The sequence below is a fragment of the Accipiter gentilis genome, chromosome 9 (genome assembly GCF_929443795.1).
Source record: "Accipiter gentilis chromosome 9, bAccGen1.1, whole genome shotgun sequence".
Taxonomy (NCBI): Eukaryota; Metazoa; Chordata; class Aves; order Accipitriformes; family Accipitridae; genus Astur; species Astur gentilis.
The window spans coordinates 10,099,930-10,117,579 of NC_064888.1; the positions used below are offsets into that span (position 1 = coordinate 10,099,930).

Genomic DNA, 17,650 nt, shown 5'->3' on the forward strand with positions numbered 1-17,650 from the left:
TATGAAAAAAGTTGATGATTATTCATTTTGAGTGGCAGCAGTGTTGTGACTCACTCTTTTCCTGGGCATCATTCCCTACATTCATAATGGATTTTGAAAATTGGAGCAGGCTTCTGCCAACAAACAAAATATTAATGAAATGTAGGGTGGCATAATATAGTTTTTGCATAATATAATTTTTCCCAGAAAATGAAATGACCACCTCCTAAAAATAAACTGAGGAAATGCTTTATAGTCTTATTTTGCTGTGAGCCAAAAGATATTTGGGTGAGAGCTTGAGTAAGTGTGCATTGGCATATTTATTATTTACAGACCCTCTGCAGCTTTGGTGCATAAGAAGAAATTCCTAAAGGTGTATTATACGGTTTATCCCAATGACTGCTGCATTAATTGTAATCAGTTTATCACGCCTTTGAGTATGAAACAGTTTCCAAATTTTTGAAAAGTGTACAGTGCACAAGCAATGAAGTGAGGATGCTGAGGACAGTGGAAACTCAGGAGTTCATCAGCATGCATAACTAAACATTTTCTGACAAATTACCTGGAAATTTCCTTCCAGATAGTGGAGAGAGATGTTTGACTAGTCTACAGCAGTTGTTAATCAATCAATCAAATACTCCCTACAGTATGGATTAAGTTGAATATGTCCTTGGTTACTGCTTGATCCCCCAAGTAACAGCACAAACCTTTTGTTCCCTTTCTCATGCTTCTCACACCTAAGGCTGTAAGTAGGGATTCAGATCAACGCCTTTAGCAACAACTTGGAGAAAGCAACTGGATTTTCTACAGTCAAGGGGAGGGTAATAAATAATAATAAAGCCCATTAATCCTCTTTTCCATTAGTGGCAATGTTAGATAAACCTGCTTAGAAACTCTTGAGAAATGTTACATGGATGATTTATTGTATGTGTAGTTTTAGATGTAAGTGTAATTTTGAAATGTGTTACCTCTATAGATTCACCAAATGATAGAATAGAATAGCAGATGAATTACAGCACCACATAATGGGCAATTTCAGTATGTCTCTTCAGCTGATTTCACAGCCTTTTCAGTTAGTGCTGGCTGCATTGAGTGGATATGGACATCAATTGCTGCAAAGGCTGACAGGAAACTTTGTGGTAAGAGTTGAAATTAAAAAGCTTTCTTTGGTGATGCGCTTTGAGAATAGTTTTCATTCAGTTCCTTTTCTTCTGCCTACTTGCTGTCTGACTTTGGCATATGACTATTTGTAAAAAAATGAACTAGAAATAAATTAATTTGCCTACTCCGCATCACAGGTACAAACAGTAGCTATGGTTTTATAAAAGTTTTTAAATAGTGAAGATTCATTTTAACACTGTACGAGTAGGGATGTTTGCCCTGTATTGAAGAGTGGACTAATAATGAATGAGCTCTAAACTTTCCTCTCTTTTATAAATTTAATATCCGTATTGATTTAAAAAATGCAAAATGCTTTTTGCCAGAAGATGACTGTTCCTCAAACTCTCCTTAAAAGCATTGCAGTTCCTGACCTCAGCTGCATTTGCTTCTGAGAGAGGACTCAGCTACTTTTTTATTCTGCTTGAAATGCACTGCATAAAACTGTAATGGGATAGAGCAATGAGTTGTGGAGCACCTGCAGGCAGGGTGCAGGCTCCTGATAGCGGGATGACTCAACTCTCCATCCCTCCGGTCTGGCATTCAGTTGTATTTGGCTTATGTTTGACTAAGAAATAATCTGCTAGATTCTAGGCAAACACACTTTCCTAACTCTTGTTTACTGTATGTTTTATTTAAAGCTTTAAGATACAGTTATATATCATTGTGAATTGCTTAGATCTGCACTGTGATTGTGCTTTGGTAATCATTTTAAAATTATGGAATGCAAGGCAATTGAGAAAGAACACGCAGAAATGATTTAAAGGCTGACTTTTTAAAAAGAGAGCTATTAAACAGGTTAGTCACAAACATGAGTCACATGAATTGAGTCATGCTTACTTTTTGGTGGCTATACATTATCTGGTTTTCCTGTTTCTTCATGCAGCTATGAGTAACACTGTATTAAAAACTATTACTGCTTTGGAGAATGGCTTTTCCCTAATCTGCGTGATGCTCTGTCTGAATACATTTTTGCATTGGGCAGTTTACAAAGTCATTATTTGGCTTGTCCTTTCAAAACACTTGAGTGGCTGGTTGCATAAAACAAGCAATGAAATATGTGCCAAGTATTGAGTTGAGAAGAGGGAAAAGCAAGTAAGGGACTTCACTATCAGTCCATGATTTGCACCATTTCTGTGGGGGTTAGTAGGAGATATTAATAGTCATCCTGGTTTACATTAGCCCTTTTGCCACCTACAGTGGCTGAGCCAGGAGCTTTGGGGTAGTTATACAGAATAGAGATGATCTGTGAGGAACAGAAAAAACAAGGGGGGGGGGGGGAAGGGGTGCAAGTATGTCCTGAGATGGTAACTGGGTTGATGGCTTAATAATTGTTGAAGCTGGGTTTGGACGTGTAGGGTTTTTTTCCTTCTATATTTGTGGTGAGCATGCATCAACACAGCTGTAGTGTTAGGCACAAACCCAGAGCCTCTACAACCATCACTGTAGACACAAAATTAGCGTAATATGTATTGGCCAAATGTTTTCAGCTTGGTGGCTACCTAAAATTAGTCTAAAATTGTGTAGGTGCTTAAATGTAGGTTTGGGAGCCTGGATTTGGGTTAGAAAATGTAGGCTGTAGTTCTCTAAGCATCAGTAAAGAGAGGGAAGTTACTGTAGCTCTGAATATTCCTGAATATGCCTACATTTAGACTGCACTATTCATTGCTCTTTTGTAATAAGTACTGTCAGCTTTTTTGTTAATATAAAGTCAAGATGTCATTTCCTTGTAATCTTTACAGAAAAAAGAAAAAGATATTACAGTCACAGTTTCAAGGATTATTTATTATTTTTTGCTGGCTCTGCTTCTGAGAATTTTCTAAAGACTCTAATTCTCTCCAAAAATGGATAGGTCACCTAGAAAGAAGGCTTTCTTCCAAGACTGGTATCTTGTTGATTGGTGCTGCATGACTGCTGGATGAAAAATAGTATTAAAATTAGAATGAAAACATCTTTATAACTTTTAATTCTCTGCTGAATAATGTAAAACAAAAAACAATTTTCTCTAGTTTATCAAAGAGGGCAGAGGACAGACACTCAAAGTTAGAAAATGTGATGATGTCATGAAAAGCACTCGATGTGCTTTACAACAAAGGATTTAAATGCCTCAAAAGGGAAAAGTAATTTTCACTGCCCTTTTGTAACAAAACTATTGCAATAGATAGTGAAGTGGTAAAGCTGCTTCCTGCGTAAATGTCTTTCCTATATGCTTCTGCTTTCTTTCAGCAGATCTGTCCAGGAAATACTTGAGTCACAAATAGTTTTCATTGGGACCAAATTTATGTGAGAAGAGGTCATTTGTTCAGTGTCATCATTTGTTGTAAAGCTGCACAAGGTCATCCCAGAGAAAATACTTGCTTTCAAATTCTTTTTGAGCCTTAAAAGCTGTCGCTAACCTGGAATGAGAACATATTAAAGCAAATAACCAATTGAAAGAGAGAACATGAAATGCATTTTTTAACCAAAGGACTGACTGCTGTCCTCTGTGTCTGCTGCAGCATTTTAAGTGAACTAATTCTGGAGACCTCTGTGAGACTTTCTAAGTCAGAATGAAAAGACAGCTCTTTTGCAAAGTCCATTAAGTGAGATTTTTCCTGGTACTTGGAAGAGGACCTCCCCTTAGGAGTTGGGAAGAGCTACAAAGCTTGGCCCCATGAAAACCATGAGCTGTTGTAAGGACGTTTCCGTGGTGCCATGCATGGTAGGTCACTTGTGGTCTGGCTAGGTCAGAACTCAGATCTTGGTATGTGGGGCAAGAAACTCTGTTACCTAAGAAATGGAGATGTCCCAGCGGCCTTGGTACAGGGCATGTCTGCAGACATGCTTGAGCTCAGTGCTTTCCCAGGATATTTCTTTCACAGCAAGGGAACCGAGCCAGCTCTCAAGGTAAAAGTACACACACTTAAGCAGTACGCAGTGCAGCAGAATAAAAAGCCAAGAGTACAGATGGTGTGTAGTTATGTGGACATTTCCTTGGCTTTGTAAAGAAATTAGGTCCTGTGTTCCCTGTGTTTCAGTGCCTGCCACAGGTTTATCTCCTTCCCAAACAACCATTATACGAAACACTTTTAAGTAATGAAAAGGTAAATTCGGACATACGTATAAGACATTTCTGTGCCATTTACTTATATTTTCTGTAGAGTTCTGATTTTAGGCCACAAAGCTAAATATTATGTAACAATATGTATTATTTAATTTCTGTAGAGTGCTGTGTCCTGTCCTGGCTGTTTTACTGTGTTGAAAGACCTAACATGCTGAGAATGTACGTTTGGGTGAAATAGAATTTCCTCTGTCTTTCCCTCAATCTAAAAGAAAAAAAGAAAAATATTTTGCTTACTGGTAAAACCAAAACAAAACCTGCTGAGAGTTAAAAGTTTTCTCAAACTTCAGAACAACAATCTTTTATCTGTGCTGAGGAGTGATGCATTGTCCTTCTGGTAAGTTAAAATAGTAGGTGGTAGGACACTAGCACAGATCATGAGCATGGATAGAAATAGAAGCCAAATAGAGTTGGACTACTTGCTATGAGAAGAAATTAAACCAGCAAGGTAGAAGCTGAGCAGAAGTTGACCACTGGCTGTGGCTGCTAATATTCAGTGTCTTATTCATGGCATTTCAGTGAAATACAATGCACAGGAATATGCCATAACTGATGAGATTTTTCTGATGTCAATGGATCATGATATTGGAAAAGTTAATGGTCTGAATCAGTGGTTTTCAAATGTCAATGACTATACATTATAGTGAATAGAAATTCAGAAAAACAACTTGGGAAAAAAAAAAAAAGGTGGGATTCATTAACATGCATTTTTTGTGGTAGAAATGAGAATGAGCAACTGGAGCTTCATAAACCTCCCCCAAAATAGATGAGCTAATGCCCAGAAGTAAAGGGACCTCCCCCAGCTGCCCTTCACAACTGTGTTTTACATTGCAATAGTGTGCTTATGTTGTTTGTTGTATTTATTCTGGATTTTGTTCATGCCTTCCTGTTGCGTCCTCCAATATCAGTTTCATCCCTTTTGCCTACCACAATTTTTTCTTTTCTGTCTTTTCTCCCTGTCTAAAATTGCTTGCCATCTGGACAGCTTTTCCTCTCTATGAGTGGTAAGATGGCTGGGAAGAAATATTACATTGAATCGACACCCAGAAATAAGTTAACTAAATGCAGTTCTTGGTAGGCTTTTACCAGGCTCAGAGGGGGGGGTCCAGAAGGGCCTGTGAGAAGTTGGATCTGTCTTGGTTTTATATTTATGTGATGCATGTAGCCAGTTCAGAAAAGGACATGTAAATAAACACCTTACATCGATTTTGACTTAATGACATCAACTTTTCTTCTGACCCTAGTAGCCCTGAAATTAATAAACACTTGGCAAAGAATTAACAAGATTCATACGTATAAAGATACTGACTGCAGTGAATGGGGTTAAAAAGCTCTCTGTGAGACCCCGTGTCTTGTACAGTTGTATCTGGTGTGTGCAAATGGAGACTCCTTGTTTTTTCAGATGCAAGAAGCAATGTTATCTTTAGTTTTTCAGAGATTTCAAACGTGCAGAGTAATGCAGTGTAAAGCTAAATTCACTCCAAAACATCCACGTGTTACTGCCTGTATTTTCTTTTGTTTCCAAATAAGAAGTAGTTCTGGTTAGTTATTATGGTACAAGAGTCTTAAGTTACAGTTTACACGTTTGTAACTGCATTTATTACTCTTTTTTTTTTAATTTTAGTAATCATTCTTGGTGTCACACAAACATTAGCCGCTCTTCAGAACTCTCTGAATATGATCTAAATTCATAAATAGAAAGTGGTTTGTGTTGAAGTTAAGTGGTATATAATGGTGTAGTTTTACATTTCATATCTCTGATTAGTTTATGCATTAATACTTTATAATCTGTCTGTACCAGTTAGATTTTCCTGCAGTGCAACAGAAATAGAAAGTAGGAAGCAAGCTATGAGAAAGAAATATTCGAGGACTTGAAGGGTCTGTCTGACTTCATACCCCAAAAGTATTCAGGCACATCAGATCAAAGGGATCAGCCCTGCTGGGCTATAAATATTGTGGGTAGTGTCCTCCGGTGGTACAAACTAGCCCAGCTTTGCATGGATCCCTGGTACAACTGCCCAGCCCTCTGAGAGGAGCCCGTTGGTGTTTTCTGCTTGTACTCAGAGCATACAAATGCACACACACGTGTTTTGTAAACTAGGAAGAGGCTTAAAGAAAGGGGACTCAGTGTGAATCTGTTTTTAATGTTACCTGAACTGTCCCTTAGACATCGATAGGACTAATCAGTGGTTGTCATGTGGTGCACAGTAAATGCTTGTGGAGAAGGCCAGGTGCCCTTTGAAAACACATAATTGCTGATAATGGAGCTCTTTGATAATGCTAATTAAAGAGCTGTTGACTATGTGTCACTGAGAATAAGCTCTGACATTAGGCAGCAATCGCCGTACGTTGGTTTTGTTATGTGACTTTCACATTGGTATAGATTTTGTTTTATATCATTCTGGCTCCTGTGCCGCTGGGAAGGTAAAGCTATAGGTAAAGCAAGGTAGTATGTACTACTCTGCTACTTACATGGAGATTAGTGAGCAAGATTTGCAAAGTACCTCATAAGTAAGTATACTACTACAGACAGATGTGGAAAAAGGCAAATACTGAAGTCTTTCAGGTTTATGGTACTGTGAATAGGTGTTTGGAAGAAACACAAACATGTTTATACATGTGTGCATGCCTCTCTGTGTGTGTGCACACAGGTTATGAAATTAGATTCCCAGGTGGTGAGGAAGAGCTCTGCAAAGCGAAATCTGAGAAAAAAACATGTGCTCTCTTGTTTATTTTTTGCTTTCAGAAAACAAATAGATTACCCAGCATAATCAGCATTGCTCTAGATGGCAACAGTCATCTCCCCAAGAAACAGCCAAGAATCACACATATCTTGCATATGTCTTTCTCGTGTCTGGGCTTTACAAGAACCAAATTGTTTGCCTCCACTCATCTACAGACCCAACAGAAAAAGACATTAGTGTTTTTGAATGTATGAGCAGCTCTTTGCTTGGTTTTCCCTTTACTTTCATGTATTTAACTTCTTGAGAATGTGGTTTAGCTCAAGTTCACCTTTCCATTTAATTCTGTATTGGAAAATGCTGGGAAAGCTATACATTGAAGCCTTAATTTGGCATTCTTGCTCATAAATGACAGTCTGGCCTCTACCTATATGATGACATTCAAATTGTTCACCAACATCTGCACTCTTAGAAAGAAAAGGAAATTCTTTAATGTTTGAGAGTGAAATCTATTCCTGGCTGAGCTGTCTAGTTCTCTGCAGTTGTCTTCAGATGAAGAAACACAAAGTATGGAACTTCCTAATTCTGGCTTTCCTTAATTTTGATGTTCACAGGATGCTGATTCCTCTTAGTAACTTTACTATTTGTAATACTAATTAATATTGTTAATGTTTTCTATTGTTTCTAGTAGGCCTCTCAAATTATCAGGCTGGGAGTGTAAAGGAGGAACATGACCTTGCAGCATTCCTGCACTATTAGATAGCTTGGACAAAAAAAAAAGAGGGAACTCTGTTTTAAAAAGCCACCACGACCAAAACAAACCCACCAAAATGAAACAAAAAACCCCTATTGTTGCCATTATCTAAACACACTCTCTACACATGCTGTGCTCCAGGGAAGAAGTATTATTTTTTAAAATGTCTTTGACTTTGTTTTGTCTCTTCTCTTCCTATTATTACAAGCAAAAGGAACGTGGTGAGCTTGCAGACACACCAGGCAGATAAATTAATTCAGAGAGGTCATTCTTGCAATTCTGATGTTTTCTTAAGCAAGTAGTGGTAAAGATCAAGGCTTCTTAAATAAGAATGTTTACTTTTAGGTATAGCGATCTGTTGAAGCATTCTGGGCACCTCAGTAGAATTAGGTGTGTGTATTTTTCCCCACCTTGCACTGCTCAGAGGAAAAACTGGTTTTGAATTAGTACTGTGTTGAGTCTCACCTGACTTTGGTGTAAACCTGCTGGAAATAGTTTTGTCATCTGTGGCAGTATTAAATTATCTGCAGTGGATGACTGCAGTCAAGCAAATTTTAGTGCCTATAATGGCTCAGTCACTAGCACCAGTTTGACTGGTACAGCTGGGTTTATCATGTAGCCTAGTGCATGCTGGTTAATGATTCTTGGGCATCTCTACAGAGATTTTTAGCAGAGCTGATGTGACTTCATAAAGCAGCTTGTTCTTTAATAACAAAATTAGAGGTAGAGTTCTGTACTTCCAGCTTAGCAATACTTTCTCAAGTCAGCAGACCTATATGAAGTAGGCTTATGCTAATTAACCAGGGCACCAGTAGCGGTGTAGCCTTCCAGCAGGGAGCTTAGTGTTTAGTGTGGGCCCCCTGCCCGAGTGATTAACCGTGTTCTTGGGAGGTTTCCCCATTGGCAGGGTTAGTGCTTGAGCAGGTGTGTGCCCCTGAGCTGCAGAAATGTAACCCAAGTGATGCGACTGAAGTGGTTCACAGATCAGAATTTCCAATCTGTACAAAATTGGGCGGTTCCATGATATTTTTCCCTTTAAAAGACAGGGATCTGCCTGACGTATGGCTGTGCCTTTTGAGCTACAAGGTAGATGTAGCTCCCCCAGTGCAAACTTGGGTGTACTTACTATGTGAGGGTGTATGGGATTCATGGGCCCACTGCTTAGAAGGCTTGAGTAAGGAAGTATGTGCAGTCTGGTTGCTGAAATATCTTCAGAAAATATAACCCTGCAGGTCTGTGCAGTTGCACAAAGCTTTATCCAACCCAACAGATATACACCTTATGAAATTGCCCTGGATTGGATTATGACAACTGTGTCTGCACCCACGCTCAGCTCGAGTCTCTTCCTGCGTGAGCTTGTCTGTGCATTTTAAGACATACAGGAAGATCAGCTGAATGCTTTCCCCCCCCAGGTCCATTCGCTCAGATGATGTGCTAATTAGGTCACTGAGAAAACCAAAGATATAGAAACTGGACTGAGTGCTCACCAACCGGCTTCTACATGTAATTGCTGTATTTTAATTTGTCTTAAGATGTTTCCTGATGTCTCTGAGAATGTTACCCATAAAAAGGCAGACTGCACGTCAAGAAAGCAAGTCAGTGAACACATGAATATTTTGAGCTGCAGAGTGTAGCATTCAGTATTTATCACTACAGGAAAGAGGCATGTGACTTCTTTCTCACATGGCAGCTCCTTGGTTTATGCCTTACTGATTGGAAAATAGCAAGAGCATCCGGCAGGATCGCTTCTGAAGAAAGGGCAAGGCACTGGAACAATCCACAGTGCTAACATTTTGCTGCAGAATGATCCCTGCTCTTATCCCCTACGAAAGCCCTGTGTGTTAGAAGAGAACAGACTTGCTGAAGGCAGAATCCCTCAGTTTGTTGTCTGCTCAAATAAAAGTGTTCTGTCGTAAGTGTGACCTCAAGAGTAGCAGTGTGACCTGACGAGCAAGCATATTAATCTGCTCCTTGGCGGAGTTGAATGTATTTTCTCCGTGAAAGCATATGCTGTGTATGCATACAGGTAGGAGTGAGTGCGTCTCCTTGTTGGTACAATTTGAGAGGGAGATGAAGGACTGTTGGAGCACTTCAGGGTATTGCTACTTGGCAGGAGCGCACACACTCCAAGGCAAACAAATTTGCTCAATATTTTTATGAGTCTCTGAGCTCAGCTGGGCCTGGCAGGGATGACTTGACTTCATCCAGAGAGGCAGTAGGGGGGAGATCATTCCAACTTTCCCTTTATTTGGGTAGTGGAACATGAGTAACTTCTTCCCAGAGCTGGAGGGAATCACCTTGGGCTCCTCATCACACACAGCACGTCATACTGCATCTCTCATGTCTCTCCACAGCATCTGCTGCAGCTTCCTTGTATGGCCTAACCATAGTGCAAAATGTAATTGCCTCTATGCAGCAATTTCAGCACAAGCACTTTGGACTCTGTGGAATAACAACTAATAATAAAGAAAATAGTCTTGCAATAAATGTTAATCACACCCTACAGGATTCCACTGAATTTGTCATTAGATAGTAGACATTAAATGCAGAAATACTAACTTTCCCAGAACCTTAGAGAGTTTAGAGTTCTTTGTAAATATGTAATTCTCCCTCTAAACATACAGTTTATTTCCCAATACAAATTCTTCATTATTCTGTAGTTAAGGCTGAAAGGCCTCAACATTTACTTCAGTCAGAAATGCCCTTAAGAGAACACAGTCATTTACTGAGATGAGCAAATTCTGGAAATTGAGGCAAAGGTTCTGTTCTGCAGGTGAAACCAAGCTGCCATAAAGTCTGCCGGGGGGTGTGTCTGTATGTGACCATTAGACGACTGTAGCTTGGCAAGCTTCACTATTCCTCCTTTTTATTCTGGCCCTTTGGTCTTGATTGTTGCACTCTCTTCTGTTGTCCTGAAGCCAGAACTACTTCTGCCCACTTTTGTCTCACTACCTCTCTCTTCTGCAACTAGACCATACTGTCTTTGTAAAGCATTAACTGCCTGATACATGTTTATAGTGCCAGCTAATGCTGTTCTAGGCTTATGAACGTATCATTTATATTGGGCATGTGTCTCTATTATGTGCAAAACTGAGCTGGAGACTAAGTGATTCCTGTGTCAATCTTTCTCCTGACCTAGCAGTAATTCTCTTGATGATACAAACCAAATAAAGAATGGAATTTCTATGCCAGTCTATTTGTCAGCCATAAGTAGGCAATGTCTTAGTCAAATTTTCAGGAGTGAACAGTAACATATTTCTGAATCCTGGTATCTCCAAAATATATGTAGATGTTTTCTTTGGAGTTCTCCAACGTTTTTGTTGTCAGCTGAGAGCTGGCATGTGGTATTTATGTTGGCTTGATAAACATTTGGCAAAAGAGGGTAAGAACAAAACTGGGTATAAAATGGGAAGCTTTTTAACAGAGAAAGTGTCTTTCCATAGATATGGTATTGCAAAAAATATGAATCACTTAAAGTGTTCAGCATAAAGAAGGAAAAACTGATTTAAAAGCCTTTATTTTCAGAATTTCAGAAAGATATATTTTAATGACTTCAACATATAAAGTCCTTAAAAGTATATCTGCTACTCAGTGGTGAAGTCCAAAGCTTACTTCACACACAGGCGTAGCATTATTTTCATTGGGACTTCCGGATGATGGGAGACCTGACATGTCATCTGCATGTGGTGATGAAATATATCTGGCGCTGAGAATTTTGGTATGTTGAAGAGTGATGTTTTATAGCATTGAAGGCCTAACTGACTTTAACATCATCACTGAAAATAAGGAGGTAACAGCAGTATCATGTTTTCCCTGGGCCTGGGACTTAGAGGGGAAACAGAGATGCAGGTTCAAGCATCTTTGGCTCTCCCCTGCAAGGTGGGGTAAGGCCAGAGGCTCTTTGCCTGCTCTGGGCTCACCCAGAGCACGTGAATAAGAAGCAGGTGAAAGGGAGTGGGGTCCGCTGATAGGCCCAAGCCAACATCATTGGTGAAATAAGCTTTTGCTCCTCAAGAGAAATTACTTTATTCTGGGAGGAAACGAAGAGAAGTAAAGTTATTGTGAGTCTGTTGTAGTTCCTCTCTCAGGTTCCCCCAGGAGCATGATGGCTTCATCTGTCTGATTGGGACATCAGCTCTGAAACAGGATCCTGGGTTTAGCTGGCCTTTACTTTCATGTATTTATTAATACTATTGTGATTTACATGAAATTTGTTTTTTCGTTGAATGATTTCACAACCGCACAAGAAGAGACTGTGCAATAACACCGGTCAAGCACCATCTTTAAAACAAATGGAAGTTTGTGAGTGACCTGAAATAAATGTAAAGTGCTTGCCTAGAAGAGATTTAGCAACAGCTGTATAGAACTGAAGTTCAAACAATGGAAAAGCTATGACGTTTTAAACTTGTTCTCAGTGCAAAGCGTCCCTGTTTTACAAACTGAACTTCAATCATACTCTGTTACTAGTAATAACAACAAAGCCCTGCAGTATATTTGCACAGGGCATGACTTAGCAGAGAATTTGACCTTAACTTTTGCATGTAGAAATGGAGAAGTCATGTGTACAAAAGCATTCTGTGTTCACTCTTCTTCTTGTGTGGGTGTATGTGGGGGAATGGGGATAAATACCCAGTCTCCTTCAGCTCTACTTTAACCAAGCTGTGATGCTTATCAAAGTGATTATGTGCTAAAAAGTTGTGATTCCTCTATTACACACTTGAAATGCTGGCTGTACACCTAGTCTAGCCATTAAAAATCAAAAGGCAAGCACTTAAGCATTCTGGAATATATTTATTATTAATAATAGCAGAGTTTTTAAATGGCCCGCTACTTTTTGAACACGTAAATTGAGTTTTTGATTGCCACAACAGCCAGAAGCATACCTTTTGTTTAGGTGCTCTCCTGTAAAAAGAAAAACAATAATGAAATTTATATTTGTATGGTCAGACCCCCAAGAATGGAAACAGGAGGAGAAAAAAATTGAAGTTTTAGGTCTAAGGCAAGATTTAAATGCTAACCATGAAATTTAGCTTGTCTGTTCACCCTTCTCTCACAAAACCTCTACTCTGTAGGGCAGAAGTCCCTACAGACTGGCTGTGATATTCTGATCCCCAGGTAATTTGTGCCATTATATAAATTGACATATATGTACAAATATGGGAATGAAAAGAGTAAAATAGTGCGTGCAAGCGGGTAGGAAGGCTGGGAAGAGATGAAGATAAGATACACTGTTAGAGCAGTTGGTGGAAGAAGGGAAATTGTCACGGCTGTGGCTCCTGGCTGCTGCTGCCTGGGAAATGTGTGTCAACACCACGCAGCGGCACAAGCTGCTGCGGGGAGGAGGATGCTGCACCTCTCTGTATCCCTGCTCCGCTTGGTGCTGTCATCCGCGAGGTGCCATTATCACAAACAGGAGTGCTCATAAGATGCTGTTTTCTGCGTTGCCTTCTCCTCCCCCACCCAAACACACACACTAAAAATCCCAGCTCTGGTGTGTAGCAGTGTGATTTTTATTTTTAATTTCTTTTTTCTGCCACTGTAAGATTTCAGGATGATCCAACGATGTATTTACTGGATTTGAGAGGTGTTTTTCGGGGGGGAATTCCACCACTGCCTCAAAACCAGCAGTTTATGGTATCCTGAGTTGACCGTCACTGAATATATTACCTCAGGTCTGAAACATTTTGTTGCAGGAGCAGAGCAGCCTATTCCTTTCACAGGAATGGTTTCATCTATTGCTTGCTGGTAGCTTAATAACCTTTTGCTACTTGAACTGTCCTTTCTGCCAGATTATTTTTTCATAGATTCCCCTGGGGTTTGGCCATGAGCTGAGTGTGTAAGAGACCACTAAGCAAGAAGAAAAAACCTCCAGAGATCTTAGCTGAGCAACCCTATTAAAGTAATAAAAACAACTGTGTTTGATGAGCCAATTACATAGAGCAAACATTTAAAGGACAGAATGCCAAATACTTGTTTGTAAAGCTAAGCTTTTATTAGCAGCACTGTTATGGTTATAAAAGAATATGATCCCTTTCTGAGCCTCACAGACTACCTGCATCCCTGTATTAATTCAAAACGCTGCTGGATGGGCTTTGTGGGTGTTGTAGGACTAATCCCTATGGTTCCTTGATTATGAGCATGTGCAGAGCAGCCGAAGGTACAGTCGTGCATGTAGAGCTAACACACAGAGACTTGCCTTGCAATGCCATGTTTGTGCATGTGTTCCTACAACTGAGAAGGAGACAGGGAGCCTGCCTGCCTTGCTGACTTATCTGATGTTTTCTTGTTTCTGTTTCAGCATTCAGGATAATTCCTTCAACACGACAGCTTTAGCAGAGTAAGTGAACACTTTAAAGATGTCCTTATTTTCAATTAAGAATGATGACTTTAGTTACGGTAGAAAATAATTGTAAGTAGTATGTGAGAAGTCCCAAGCTATCTGTCATATATTTGAATCAGTTTGCCGTGATCTATTATTGTCTGTATAGGAAGGATTGCATGAAACGGCTGCCTTTACATGCTCTGTGACCATTTAGCAGTGAAATACCTTTCTGGAAGAATAGATGATTGATGCACATCACATAGGTTTAAATGCATGATTTTCAGTGTAGGATAAATCTCTTGTGAAAATATTGCTCATTTCTGGTACTGATGATCTTGACAAACACAAGTATGTCAGTTTTCTAACAACACATGGTCTGTACTTCCTGCAAGCATTAGTAGGAAAAAAAAAATATTTGCAAATATTTTGAAAACAATAACAATACATTATTTAGACAAATACTGAATCCGTCATTTCTTTGTAATCAATTTCACAAACTCATTAGAAGGCCTTTCATATATATCATGAACATAAGGATATATATGTTGATATTTTTGTTTTTGTTGTTTTACAGAGACAACAGAACAGGACAAGGGAGAACATTAGAAAGTTAGAAAGGCAAAGGCTTTAGGAACTATTGCAAATGAAATGGTCTTTTTTTTATTTCAGTCTAAAACACTTCAATTTTGGCGTTCTCTACATTATTACTTTGCATGCTTTGAATTGTTTCAAAATCTTTTAAGGAAGATTCTTCAGCAGTAAAGTGCCAAGCAGTTTCTCGGGAAGGAAATGATTTATAGATTTGTTTGTGTATTGGGTGAGTTTTACACTGCTAAAATGCTCATGATTTAAAAAACCCTAGCTGGCCAGTGAGCTGTTTGCCTAAGTGTTGTGGGGACAGGATACATTCTGAAAGCAGGCCAAGCTGTAATCGCGTAAGTGCTGTCAAAATCACTATGGGAAAAGTAACATTTCATAGGGATCCAAATAATTTCCCTCTCTGACATTGCTTTGCTTTATTTGCTTACACTGCCTTGCTTTATTTAATATTTTAACTTAGTCATGCTTTTTGTGTGATTGTGGCAGATATGGGAAGATTTAACAGAATCTAATAAATCATTAAGTCATTTTTTATTATTTTCCTGTGTCCCTATTAGTTAAGTGATGAATTGCGGTCAGTAAAATTCTGGGATGCTTCCTCTTCACAGAAGAATAACCAGATAACAGATAGTACGTTTTTCATATTTTCTTCTCCTTCTCTTTTCTCCGTTCCTAAGTACATCCATCGTTTCCCGTAGAGATTCCCCTGGAGCGGCCCCTGTGCCTGCCTCACCCTTAAGGTTTCTGGGACCTGAAGGTGGCCTTTCTCTACGGTGCTTCATGTGACTATTAAGACAAGGGCCAGGATGGCATAAAAGCTGACTGGGTAGTGCCAGCGTTGCCCCTGGGGAAAGGCAGAGGGGTGCAGACGGTGCTGTGCTGTGCCGAGCTGAGATGCGGCAGCGTGGCAGAGCTGGGGCTGGGCCAGGCATTGCCTGAAGGGTGAATCTCCCTCATTTAGGTTGTTGTTGGTTCTGTTTCAGGGGCTTTAATTTTTAATTGTATCATTCCAACATGGAAGCAGAAACATGCTTTTAGAAAACAAAGCAAATGAAAAATGACATCTGAAAAGCATTGTCCAAATGAACAAACCTGGTTTCCAGAGTTGGTTTCCCTAAATCCTGCTTAGAGCCTCCCCCCAAAGCCTGTTTTTGAGAACTGCTGAAGATACACAATTCTTACTGATTTCAGCACTAGTTGTTTGTGCTGGCCTTATCTGAAAATAGGTTACTTTTATTTTGCAGAATAAAGAGAGAGCTTGCCATGCAACTTTAGACATTCTCATTTGACAATTTCTGTCTCTATTTGCGGCAAAGGGAAAATCAGGACTTCCTGAATGATATAAAATCAGTCATACAATACTTTCAGGAACATTTCTCCAGGCAAGGCAAGTGCCCGGGGCTGCTAAGCTTCCAGCAAGCCACGCGTGCAGTCTGGTTTAGAAGTTGTTCATGTGAACATCTTAAAGGTCAAGTCAGCAAAAGGGAGCAGTTTTCAAGTTGTACTGAAATGGCGCCTATGGAAAGGTGAAAATGGAAGAAAGTTAAAAAAACTAATCCCATTAAACCAGAGATCCTTTGAAGAAACCTAAAGAGGCTGTACTATAAAGAGTCAGAGCAGCAGTCCATCTAGACTGGGACCCTCATCTCTGACCTGATTCTGGCCCATGCCATAAGGATGTACTTAACTTTTAAGAGACATATCCATCAGTAGTTAGATTGGGCACTGAAGGAAAAGGATTCATTCACATCACTGGTTGTGGCAAGAGACATACTTCCTGCCCAAGGTAAGCTTCAAGCCATATGGATTTATGAATTGAAGCTGCTCTGGCGTATTCTTTGATGTCTGAGGAATGAGTGAGGTGCTGCTGCAGTTTTGGGGTTGGTGGGAACTCTCTCTATTACGTGGACACAAGCTATCACAAAACTTAGCAAATATCCCTCTGTCTGCTAAATACAGCTAAAATTGGACAAAAAGATTTACAAGTTACTGCTGAGAGGAGAGGAGTGCGCATGTCTGTGTTGATATGTGCAGGCAGGTGGCACAAACACACAAGATGCATTTCTTAAAGAAGCTAAGGTAAAAACACTCTGTGCTTTAATGATGGATATTTGCATTATATCATGAACTCGTCTTTTTAAAGGTCCTGCTATGGTCTTAGCCTCAAGCACTTTCTTGTGTGAGTGAGCTTCGTTGGTTAATATTTATTCTTACAAAGAGAAAAAATTCTGTTAACGATTTCAGAGTGTGTTGCTTCTCAACTTCCTGACAATCTTTTTAATACATGATGGACATGGTCTTCTCCGATTCATGATTGCTTATAATTTCTATTTACTGCTATCTGGTTATTTGAATACATTTTGTCACGCTCACTTATGTTGTTTATAAGTTCTGTCTTGTTTTATGACTTTTATCAGTTGCTGGATGCTAAGTTAGGATCTCTGCTTCTCCAGATCACCTTGTTACAGCCACCTCAGGCAAAGCAATCCCCAGGGCTCTGCCCCAAGTTAAGGAGTATGCACACAAGTATGCACCGATAGATTTGGCTAATGAACCACCTGTGCTCAGTCATCCATTGATCCTCCAGAGAGTGCTCCCAGTTGCCAGAATGGTCTTTCAGGACTGAAGGTTGCCAAGTGTGGTGACTGGTGAGAGGAGGGGGTGAGTGAAGCCAGTAGCAGAGCTGCTTCCTCCTACCTTCTCTTCCCGAGGCACACGCAGGAGGGAGAGTTTGTCCCTTTAGGGGGTCCCTGCCCTTTGTTGACTGTGGATTGGCCCATGGTACACAGCATGCCTGGTGGCCTCTTACCTTACTCTCATGTCTGTGCTGGGAGCTCTGTCCATCCAGTTCTAACCTTGGCACTGTCTCCTCACAGTGTAATTCCTTGCTATGTTTTTCTCCCTCTGAAATTTTCCATCATGTTTTCCATACTGGGCTTCTTTCTTCATAACCCCAGTATGTCCTATCCTCGCTCCTTGCTGCTGTCAGACACCCATAAGGTAATTAGTGATAGACCAGAGGAGAAGGTATGACTGGCATCAGGAGGCAGAGGCGA

The 17,650-nt window shown here is 39.9% G+C and overlaps 1 protein-coding gene across 8 annotated transcripts in view; it reads left to right on the forward strand.

Moving 5' to 3' along the window:
* The first annotated feature begins 13,870 nt into the window (after window positions 1-13,870).
* Window positions 13,871-17,650, forward strand: part of FAM13C (family with sequence similarity 13 member C) — a 58,157-nt gene continuing 54,377 nt past the window's right edge. For all 8 annotated transcript variants that reach the window (XR_007507317.1, XM_049810794.1, XM_049810796.1 and 5 more), the window contains exon 1: window positions 13,871-14,009. Coding sequence is in view for 7 of the 8 variants with exons in the window: in XM_049810794.1 (XP_049666751.1) it covers window positions 13,948-14,009 (62 nt within the window). In the remaining variant the exon portion in view is untranslated. The remainder of the gene's footprint in view (window positions 14,010-17,650) is intronic.